Below are 11926 nucleotides of genomic sequence, written 5' to 3'. Positions count from 1 at the left end.
AGCGAAGGGGGAGGCGAGTGAGGGTCTTATAACCCCTTAGAGCCAGGGTCAGCCTTTTCAGTGCTTTTAGAAGCACTTTGGAAGTCAAATTCATATGGCAAAAGAAAACTGCTTGAACTCTCTAACCAGAGAGTTTTATCTGCTAAGGATTCGGAGCCCTTTGGCTGCAGAGTACCTGTTTCTTCCCGGGGGCCCCTTTTCCCCTTGTTTTCGAGAGCCCACGTGATGCTCTGTGTACCAGCATAATCTGAGCTGTGCCAGGTGGAAAAGAATTCGGAGCCCTTTGGCTGCAGAGTACCTGTTTCTTCCCGGGGGCCCACGTGATGCTCTGTGTACCAGCATAATCTGAGTTGTGCCAGGTGGAAAAGAATTCGGAGCCCTTTGGCTGCAGAGTACCTGTTTCTTCCCAAGAGCCCACGTGATGCTCTGGGTACCAGCATAATCTGAGTTGTGCTCAGGTGGAAGAGAATTCGGAGCCCTTTGGCTGCAGAGTACCTGTTTCTTCCCAAGAGCCCACGTGATGCTCTGGGTACCAGCATAATCTGAGTTGTGCCAGGTGGAAAAGAATTCGGAGCCCTTTGGCTGCAGAGTACCTGTTTCTTCCCAAGAGCCCACGTGATGCTCTGGGTACCAGCATAATCTGAGTTGTGCTCAGGTGGAAGAGAATTCGGAGCCCTTTGGCTGCAGAGTACCTGTTTCTTCCCAAGAGCCCACGTGATGCTCTGGGTACCAGCATAATCTGAGTTGTGCTCAGGTGGAAAAGAATTCGGAGCCCTTTGGCTGCAGAGTACCTGTTTCTTCCCGAGAGCCCACGTGATGCTCTGGATACCAGCATAATCGGAGTTGTGCTCAGGTGGAAAAGAATTCGGAGCCCTTTGGCTGCAGAGTACCTGTTTCTTCCCGGGGGCCCACGTGATGCTCTGGGTACCAGCATAATCTGAGTTGTGCCAGGTGGAGAAGAATTCAGAGCCCTTTGGCTGCAGAGTACCTGTTTCTTCCTGGGAGCCCACGTGATGCTCTGGGTACCAGCATAATCTGAGTTGTGCTCAGGTGGAAAAGAATTCGGAGCCCTTTGGCTGCAGAGTACCTGTTTCTTCCGGGGGGCCCATGTGATGCTCTGTGTACCAGCATAATCTGAGTTGTGCCAGGTGGAAAAGAGGCAGTAACGTGAGGGTCGGGATTTCCTGGTCCCTCCTGCACAGTGGCGCCTGGCTAATGCAGATCTCTCCCACATCTCCCTAACACAGATTAAGGTGGAGAGCACAGAAGACTGCCCATGGCCTATGGCTAGAGCATCACCGAAAACCAGACACTGTTACCCGCTCTGCATTCCTGAACTGTATCCTGCAGTCATAAGGAGAACCAGTCTGGACACAGCAGTGGCTCCCTGGGGAAATGCAGCTGCCACAGGTATCCCTGGCCTCAGGCATTCCTAGCCAATAGGGTCTCCATTGTTAGACTGAGAGCACGTAGCAGATGGACTTAACATTCCAAGAAATGCAGCTCAGAAAGAAGTCTGAAGTTGTCTGTACTTGTTAGGAATCAGGCTAAACTAATATACCAGATATAAAAGAGGAAAGAAGCATCATTTATCATTTTCTTTCTTTTCCTGTAATGGCTCCAAGGAAGATGGATAGATGCGAGAGACCCTGCTATCCACAACCCAAGTCTCCCGTTCTGGGTGGATGACACTTGGGGGTCCATTCGTCTCCCCCTCTGTGCCAATGAGAATTACGCTTAAGTGGAACTGTCAGATGTGCATTTAAAAAGTATTTTACTAAAGAAATGTAGAATTAATATTTGAAAACAACAGTGTACCATAATTGCCATGTCATGTTCATCGTAATGACTCCAAAAATGTTTGTGGGGATGGAAGAATGATAAATGGAATTATTTAGCATCTTACATTTCTGTTCTTTATCTATTTATCAGAATAGGAACGTTTCAGCGAGTAGCAGATTCACTTGGCTTCTAACAGATGTGCTTTTGTAAGGAAGCAAAATTTGCCAACCTCAAGTGTATCTCTTTGGCATGAAGATTATTTGGGGCTGACTGTTTTAAGAAACCAAAGATGCAGGTTGATCTTACCCCTAACTGCCAGAAAGAACTTAGATAAGAGACCTTTACCAGGAAGAGAGCTATTGCCAGAGATACGGATGATGCAGAATAAAAAGGCAGGGGGTTCGTGTAGGAACGGGGGCTTCGATATGTTCCCTGATTAAGGCCCATGGCTTAAGATGGGTAAAAACTGACCTAGACAAAAAAAAAAAAAAAAAAAAAAAGACCTTGCTTGTTGGAAGATTAACTATAGAAAGTACATTTGTTTCACATCAAGGCGGACATTAACCCCTGACCTATGCATTTGACTATCGGCAAAAGAATGTGAAGAGTGGCGACTCTAAGTCTAGGGCACAGAAGGACAAAAGAAACCATCCGTCTCACGGGACATACCCTCACCCTAGGTCCCTACTGGACAAGGCCCGATGCAGGTGCCGGGCAAGACAAGTAGGGAGCAGAGCTGATAGCAGGACCCCATGTTGGCACCCGTGTCTTTGAGAGATAAGACCTCCTTAGAAGATTAGAGAAGGGGGACTCCTCCTCCCCCTCCCCGTTTCTGGGCTGGGCGCTGTTCGCCCTCCTACAATAAAGACTTCTGCTTGCCACCTGTGTGTTCACAAAGTCCATCCTTTGGCTCCGTGAGCAAGAATCCGGGTCCCAGTAACATCCTTCTGGTAACACCTAGAGTATGAGATGAACTGAGTGTGCTAGACAGAGAGGAGCCCAGCAAATCCCTCTCCCTGATTGTGTGTGTGTGTGTGTGTGTCATTTTGCTTGTCTGTGGAAGTTCACAGGTTCAGGATCCCTGTAAATAATTAAATTTTATTTTCCCTCATGTCAATTTAATTCCTGGACCAGCTGGAAGAACCTAGACAGATGTACAAAATATTTTTTTTTTCTTTCCAACACTTTCAACAAAGTTTCGTCCTTCCCTTTACAGGTAGTTTATATGAGAGGTGTGTTAGCAAACAGTGATTTAAAAAAAGAACAACTTCTGAGGGTTTAGACTCTTGTTGAATAAACACTTCCAAACTTTCTCTCTCCTGCTTGCTCTTCTTGTTCCTTTCCAATTCACCTGGCTGGAAAGTTTTCACGTTCTTATCTTCAGATCTGTAACTGCAAGGTATTTCCTTCTTTCCTCCTCGTACCTACGTCTGGGTTCATCAGATCACGCTGTCCCGAGCCTCCTGCTGAGGGAGGTGTGTTGTGAAATCCCTGGGAGGCAGCTCTCCTGACCTCCTGCCTCTTATCTGCCCTGGGCGCCCCATCTCCTCGCTCACAAACCAGGAAGAGTGACTTCGCTGGGTGGAGATGGATGGTCAGAGGGTGAATGCGATAGCCACTGCTGCTTCCCTCTGATCTGCCCTCTGTCAGGTAGGTCTGGGGGGGTGGGTCAGAGGAAGCAGCCCTCGTGAGTGGCACTGCCGTGAGTGCCGCGCCAGATTTACTGTGCGCACTTAGGCTGAGTGCCGTCTCGACGCCTCGTGGGTCGACCCGGAGACTCGGAGACTCACCAGCTGCTTCCTACGTGTGCCCAGAGCACTCCTCATGGGCTTTCTCTCACGCTTGAGGGCAGTCTTCTGATGTCACGGTGTTTCTTGCTGAATTATAGGGTTGGGGGAACACGAGGTGGGACAGTCCCCCTTCACTTGGGCTCCAGGGAGTTGATGCACTTCCTCTGTAGTAAGACACTTGCCAAGACCGTCCAGAGTTTGTTTGCCTGTCCGTTGGGAATGGACGGTGTGGTGTGTCTCTGTGCCGTGGTTGCAAACATCCTGGAGGGTTTCTTTGACAGCCTTGATAAAATGCCTCTCTTCTCATCATGGATCAAAGCGCTTTTCTTCATCTTGGCCTTTACTTTTTATTCTGGTGAGTGAATTTTCCAGTCCTGGGTAAAACACTTCATATATCTTAGAAATGCAGGAAGCTTTTGCTGTAATTTAGGAATGGAGTGGTTGTTTTGGGGGGTTCTTAATTCTTTCCCTGGTAAAACGACCCAGGGCTTGTGTATAAGTTCCTCTTATGAATCTCATGAATTGCTTTTTCTTATTTCCCATCTTAGAGAAATTGAGAGAGCAGTGGGTTAGACTAGGCAGTAGACCTTCGCTCTTTTTCAATTGAATTTTTCCTCTGGGGGCCCATATTCCACTGTTGTTAATACAAAGTGTGTGGAAAGAATGATCTCTCCTTGATCCGGTACTCCCTGAAAATCCGATTTTTCTAGTTGTCAGCTCTGAGTCCCCGAAATTAAAGGCCTTGGGTAAGGAAAGAAATCATTCATACCTCAGTTGACTGGTTGTCTTCCCTAAAGCTCGGGGCGGGGGGAGGGCATAATGTTAGCGGGGGGGGGGGGAGGAACTGTTAGGAATTGACTAGAACCCTGACGTTAGAGCAGAATTGCTTCATATTTAAGTGACTTCTGCCAGGACACTGTCTTTCGTCATAATGAAATACCTCTTTTACAAAGCTTTAAAAAATTGGTTTCTTGAAGCAGCACATTAGGAGTTATTAACAATAACGTAATTCTGTTTTTCACAGAGTTAGACTGATTGGGGGATTATTTTTCCTAAGATTTGAATATATTTGAGAATTTATATTTCCTTACTACCACAAAATCCTTACTTATTAGTTGTAATTGAACAGGTCGTATATATAGATTTCTGCTGCCAATATATGTGTGAGCTTCTTAACTTTTTAACTGTTCTTTGGTTGCAGAAACTGCTCTTACAAAAACGCGGAGTTACAGGCACTGGGTAAGTTACTACTGGTTCATTGGAAGTTGAAACATGAAAACTGGTTCATTGGAAGTTGAAATGTGAAATTGTAACCATTTTCAGTTTTTCAAAATCACAGCAAAGTTGATCAAATATAAGGTACAAAAGACTTATTCACTCTTCAGAAAGTAAAAGCGTGTTATGTATCATTATTACACCAAGGTTAAGAAATAGACTCTAGGAAGCAATACAAACCATTCGGCAGTGTTTGTCAGGACGATGGCGTATTTATCCTCTTACCTTCACATTCCAGTCTTGGGTAGTTTTTTGCTGCACACACAACTGAGAGAGAGAAAAGTGTCCTTAGGGTGGAATTCGTCATCCTGACCAAATGAAAGGAAAAAAGCACCATCCCAATAACCAGTGTGCCCAAGAATAAATAATAATGATTTCTGTATGACCCAAGAGTGGAATATTACTCGAGGATGAAAATAAATTACAGCTCTCAACAGAGGTCACAAGAAAGTGAAAAAGGCCTGTATGAATATGGCGAGTATCACCTACTTGTGAAGGTTGCCAAAACATCCCAAACTACAAAATACATAAATCCAGTGATCGTAAGTATTGCTGTGTCAGGAAATTCCAGAGGGCAGTAGGAGTTCAGTTTGGTGACATCCTTAGGTGGGTGGGGGTGGGGGAAGGAATGAGCAAAATGTCACCTGGGAGGGATCACGGGTGAGGCTAGGAAGTTGGTCACCTTATAAAAATAGTCAGCCAGCTTCAAGGTCTTAATACACAAATTCTCTAAAAATATTGACAGTATTTTCTTATTTACTGGGCTGTGACTATATAAAGGCTGAAATAACCCGAAATGTACATTGTATGATCCTTTTTTGGATGTGCAGCGTTTCATATTCAGGTTTAAGAAGGTTGTTTTCGAATATGCGTTGTCTAATAAGTGTATGTTATCTGTGTTTTACAGATAGAGTGTGCTCCATACAGTGATGTGAAAACATGCACCAAAGAATATCACCCTCTTTGTGCAACCAACGGCTGCACTTACTGCAATGAATGTTTTTTTTGCGACGCACTCAAGTAAGAGCATAATATTAATGTTCACTCTCCCAAAATAATAAAGAAGCCACAGAATCTTAAGAAAACCCATTTGCTGATAACCTAGGCACAACCTATACAGAAAATCACCTTCGTATTTCTCTAAAAGCCACGGAAAAACACTTCCCCTGTTTCTTAAAATCCTTTCTTCTGAAAGTAGTGTAAAACCATCACTATAACCAGGCTGCTTGTTCTGCAAATGATTTCACTTGATTTAATTGACAGTGAAGTACTCATAGCGCACTGGTGGCCAGGCTGATGTTATTCCAAAGCTCTGATGCTCAGCAGATCGCAGCCTCGCAGACCCCCAGCCAGAGGGGACATAGCCGAACAAGCAGCAGACTAAAGAGGATACTCTGCCGTCCGTCACCACGGGCCGCTGATGTTAGAAAGGGCCTGTGTGACTGTCATCTTTGTCTCCTGAGACCTTGGCGGCCTTTCAGACCTTCCGTAGAGTGCAGAGCGGGCCGGGACCCCCACCCCAGCCCCTTCCCTCCTCCTCACCCGACCCCCTTCCCTCCGCCACGCTGAAGGAACTTGTGGGCCACAGATCTGCCAGCCGCTTCGGCAACACTCATCTTCTTTCCCGTGAGGTCCTCCCGTGGCATAGCTGTCCCTCACGCCCCAGACTCTGCCTGCCTCTTGGGAGATCGGGGAGCCCACAGTCCCTGAGGCCTTCCTTTCCTGGGTCCCGTCCAAGGCCGAGTCAGGACTGAGCAAGCAGGAAGGGTCAGGCGGCCCTGCCGGGGGCGAGGACGCGTGTACGGCAGGAGGGCACAGCCTCTCCCCGAGCCCCAAGTTCAGGTCTCCTCCTTCAGGAACGTAGTGTGTACTGCCAGGGAGCGGGTGTCCTTGGAGTAACTTTTTTCTTTCTCTCTGCTTCTTCCTACAGAAAGAGTGGTGGCAAATTTACTATTGCTCATTATGGTTCTTGCTGACTTGTTGCTGGAGCTCCACCTTCCCATAGCTTTGACTGTGACCCCCTTCCGCTGTGGACTCTGCAGCTGATGAGAGTCGCAGTCGGGGTCTTCCGTGCTTAGAAGACCAGGTGACCCCTGTAGAGAACAAGGGGGAATGGAGGATGTTCCGAGTCCTCTCCAGCTTGGAATCCTTTGGTGTCAGCATTTTAATGTTACGTTCAGTTCCTCAGTGACAGTTTGAAAAACTAGTCTCTTAGGCATATGTGTGATAATGTTAAACCCAGTGCAATTTAAAACACTAAATATTTTGCTCCATAAAATGTAAACATGGTGTTATATTTATTAAAATGCCCCTTCTTTATTTGGTTGACACATATATATGTATAACCTACATAATCTGTTTTTACTTAAACAACAGGAATTTATTTATTACAGTTCTGGAGGCTGGGAAGTCCAAGATCAAGTTGCACAGCAGTTCTGTCCTCTGGTGAGGGCTTTCTTCCTGGTAGGCAGATGGTCACCTTCAAGCCATGTCCCCTCGTGGCCAGGAGAGAGAGAAAGCAAGCTCTCTGGTCGTTCTTCTTCTTTTGAAATGTAATTGGCGGATAGCTGACTTACCATATTGTATTAGTTTTAGGTGTAGAGCAAAATGACTCATACATACACACGTATCCATTTTTTCCCATATGGGTTATTACAAAATGTTGCACAGGTGAACCTGTGCTATACAGTAGGTCCTCATTGTCTGTTACATATACAGGAGTATGTGAACACACACACACATTTTTGATACCTACACTCAAAGAGATATTTTCCAAAGAAAACCAAACATTAGATTACTTGGGTATTCATAAAAAGCACAGATAACTTGGGTTCTCTCTGTTCTAAAGATGCAGAACTTCCAGGAGAGGTTTCTGGGAAACTGAAACCTCACAAGCCCCCCAGGCGATTCTGATCATGGATCTCAGGTATTACCGAGGGGGCCTAGGAGATGCCTGCAGCTGAATGACTGCAGAACCTACAGGAGGCAAAGAAAAGGTTTAGGAGGCTTGGGGAGAATTTATCCCGTGTTTTTCATTCTTGGTCACAAATCAGCGAGGGAAGCGGGTGCTCCTGGAATGGTAGCACCACCAGAAGCAGGCGTTAGCCACGTGCCCAAAGTATCGCCCCCACCTCGAGTGTAGAGGCAGAAATGGAGCGAGGGTGCTGGAGGACCGCTAGGGAGCTAGACACAGGCCAGGCGAGGCCGCTGCTCCTTTCAGTAGATACTTTTACATCGAAAGAGCATTAGATCGGGAGCTGCTAAATCTTGTAGCATCTCTAATGCCCCTCTTAAGGGAAGCATCCATTAGAATGTTAGTTTGTAGAGCAACGTTATAAAAGTGCTTTGGCGAACTGCACCACTTGTTCTCTGTACATGACTTGGTGGGCAGTTTCTTCAGTGGACACTAGACTATTCATTTATGTGGTTTTTTTTAATTCCACAAAAATAGAGGCCTACTATGTGGAAGGGAGGCCCTGTCAGACACCAGAAAATAAGATAATAAGCAAAAGCAGAGCTAATCCTTGTGATCTAGGATTTTAAATGTACTGATTAAAGTTGTTATCCACTAATGAATGGAAATCCTACTTTACTGGATGGCAGCTCCTCTTCAAAAGCTCTGTGAAACAGTTTTCCATGTGTTGTCTTATTTCTTCTAAGAATCTTGTTAGGTAGACATCAGCTCTATATTTTAGATATAAAGAAAGTGAGACACAGGGAAGTTAACAATATTTTAAACCTGACATTTTGGTAATGAAAGTTTGAATAAAAATTTTGAAATTTTATTCTTTTTAAAAACCAGTTTGTTCTCTTTACATACCAAGTTAATTGGTCTCAGACAATATAATAATTTAAAAATATATTGTTTTTAACATTAGGGAGAAAGAGATGAGCAGCCACCACAATTCAGATCTGGAGCGTTTACCGTGCCCAGAAGATGTCCCTCTCCCGCTTCGGAGGGCATACCCTCTTCCCACCCCCACCCCGAGGCAGCTACTCATTGACACTGCCTTTCTCTTGGTTTGTCTTTTCTGGAAATTTTATGGAAAAAGAATGAAACAAACTGGTTTTATGTATGTTTCCTTCACTTAACACATTTTGGTGGTTCAGTCACACTGCAGCATGCCCATCAGCAGTTCATTACTTTTAAATTTTTCATAGTATTCCATTTGGCATTTTTTTACTTGTTCACTAGTATATGGACTTTGAGATTGTGAAAAATAGTGCTGTGAACATTATTGTACAAGTCTTTTTTTCATTTTTCCTCGGTTAAGCACTTAAAAATAGAATGGATGCATCATGCATCAGGCTTATGTTGCACTTTTCAAGAACCTATCCCTGTATTTTTCATACACGGATAACGTATGATGATTCCATTTCTCTACATCCTCACCAACAATTGCTGTCACATAACTTTTTTTTCTCTTCATTTTATTAAGATGTAATTGACTTCTAGCACCATGCAAGTTTAGGGTATACAGCATAATGAACTTAGATACATCATGAACTGATTACACACCTCATAAAACAACTGCCACCATGTCTAGTGAACATCGGTCATTTCACAGAGATGTGAAATAGAAAAGAGTTTTTCCTTATGATGAGAACTCTTAGGACTTACTTTGAGCAGCTTTCCTATATAATGTACAGCAGTGGGGATTCTACTTCTCATATTGTTCCTTTCAGCTCTAGTACTTATTTCTCTTGTAACTACAAGTTATAAGAAGTTCTTACTTTTCAACTGCTTTGATGCAATTCCCTCTCCTCTCACCCTCCACCTCCGGTAACAACCAGTGGGACCTCTTTTGACATGAGTTGGTTTTGGAAGTATAATTGACCTACAAAACTGTATTCGTTCCTGGTAAACAGCATGATTTGACATTTCCATACATTTCAAAATGATCTCCCCGAGAAGTCGAGCCGTCCTTTGTCACCATGGTAAGATATTCCATAATTATTCACTGTGTTCCCCACACGGCACATTTCATACCTCTGATTCCTTTATTCTGTCCCTGGAAGTCTGCAGTTCTTTTTTTTTTTTTTTTTTTTTTTTAATTTTATTTTCCCACTGTACAGCAAGGGGGTCAGGTTATCCTTACATGTATACATTACAATTACAGTTTTTCCCCCACCATTTCTTCTGTTGCAACATGAGTATCTAGACATAGTTCTCAATGCTATTCAGCGGGATCTCCTTGTAAATCTATTCTACGTTGTGACTGATAAGCCCAAGCTCCCGATCCCTCCCACTCCCTCCCCCTCCCATCAGGCAACCACAAGTCTCTTCTCCAAGTCCATGATTTTCTTTTCTGAGGAGATGTTCATTTGTGCTGGATATTAGATTCCAGTTATAAGTGATGTCATATGGTATTTGTCTTTGTCTTTCTGGCTCATTTCACTCAGTATGAGATTCTCTAGTTCCATCCATGTTGCTGCAAATGGCATTATGTCATCCTTTTTTATGGCTGAGTAGTATTCCATTGTGTATATATACCACTTCTTCCGAATCCAATCCTCTGTCGATGGACATTTGGATTGTTTCCATGTCCTGGCTATTGTGAATAGTGCTGCAATGAACATGCGGGAGGGAAGTCTGCAGTTCTTAATCTCCTTCCCTCTCTATTTCTCTTCAGCCCCCAACCCCTTCCCCTCTGACAACGGACAGCTACCTGTTTTCTGTATCTATGGCTGTTTGTTTAGTTGGGCTTGTTTTCGTTTGTTTTGAAGATTACACATATAAGTGAAATCATACATTATCTGTCTTTCTCTCTCTGACATTTCAATTAGCATAATATCCTCTAGGTCCATCCATGTTGCCACAAATAGCAAGATTTCATTCTTTTTATGGCTACATAATATTCCTCTGTGTGTGCACATCTGTTTGTATCACATGTTCTTTATCCATTCATTGACTGGGCACTTAAGATCCTTCTGTATCTTGGTTACTAAATAATGCTGGAATGAACATAGGGGTGAATCCATCTTTTACAGTTGGGGTGTGTGTGTTTCCAGATAAATACCCAGGAGTATTACTGCAGGATCATATGGTAGTTAATATTTTTAACTTTTTGAGGAATCCTCATACCATTTTCCATCGAGTCTTCTCCACTCTACACGTTAAACAGCAGAGCATGAGGGTTCCCCATTGTCCATGTCCTTGCCAGTGTTTGTTGTTGGTGGCATTTTGTGACGGATGTGAAGTGGTATCTCACTGGGGTTCTGATTTGCATTTCCCCGATGATTAGTGCAATGGAGCATCTTCCATGTCCCCGCTGGCCATGTATATGTCTTCTTTGGAAACAAGTCTATTCAGATCCTCTACCCATTTTTTAAATTGGGTTGTTTTTTGATATTGACTTATATGAGTTTCTCGTATATTTTGTTTCTATTTTCCTGAGTGATTTTTTTTTTAATTTTTGTTTTCTACTGATGTATAGTTGGATTATAATCTTGTGTGTTGGGTGTACTGCAAGTGAATCAGTTATACATATAAATACTTCCATTCTTTCTTCCCAATAGGTTATTACAAACTATTGAGTAGATTTTCCTCCTGCTATACAGGAGGTTCTAATTAACCATCTATTTTATACACTAGTGTTATTCCCACCCTCCCAATTCCTCCCTCCCTCCAATGGTTTCACCTATGGTAACCATTAAATTAGTTTTGAAATGGGTCAGTTTGTTTCTGTTTTTAAAATAAATTCGTTTGTATCATTTTATTAGATTCCACATATAAATGGTATATTTGTCTTTGACTTACTTCACTTAGTATGATAATCTCTAGGTCCACCCATGCTGCTGCAAATGGCATTATTTCATGCTTTTATATGGCTGAGTATATTCCACTGTATATACGCAACACATCTTCTTTATCCATTCCTCTGTTGATGGACATTTGGGTTGCTTCCATGCTCTGGCTATTGGAAATGGTGCTGCAGTGAACATTGGGGTGCATATATCTTTTCAAATTAGGGTTTTCTCCAGATGCATGTCCAGGAGTGGGACTGCTGGAGAACATGGTAGTTCTATATTTAGTTTTTTAAGAAACCTCCATACGGTTTCCCACAGTGGTTGTACCA

The 11926-nt window shown here is 43.6% G+C and overlaps 1 protein-coding gene across 6 annotated transcripts in view; it reads left to right on the top strand.

Moving 5' to 3' along the window:
* LOC396905 (acrosin inhibitor) overlaps positions 1–11926 on the top strand; it is a 118422-nt gene that overhangs the window by 98373 nt on the left and 8123 nt on the right. For 4 of the 6 annotated variants that reach the window (XM_021080532.1, XM_021080527.1, XM_021080535.1 and 1 more), the window contains 3 exons: positions 1248–1410; positions 4774–4811; positions 5755–5867. In XM_021080532.1, coding sequence (XP_020936191.1) covers positions 1284–1410; positions 4774–4811; positions 5755–5867 — 278 coding nt within the window. In that variant the 5' untranslated portion in view covers positions 1248–1283. Of the gene's footprint in view, positions 1–1247; positions 1411–3217; positions 3433–3853; positions 3928–4773; positions 4812–5754; positions 5868–11926 lie in introns of those variants that run through there. The other 2 variants (XM_021080541.1, XM_021080544.1) reach the window with 2 other exon arrangements.

The sequence above is a fragment of the Sus scrofa genome, chromosome 2, assembly GCF_000003025.6.
Source record: "Sus scrofa isolate TJ Tabasco breed Duroc chromosome 2, Sscrofa11.1, whole genome shotgun sequence".
In the NCBI taxonomy this organism is placed as follows: Eukaryota; Metazoa; Chordata; class Mammalia; order Artiodactyla; family Suidae; genus Sus; species Sus scrofa.
The sequence above is the reverse complement of the archived record's forward strand: the minus strand, read 5'-3'. Positions and strand labels throughout refer to the sequence as shown.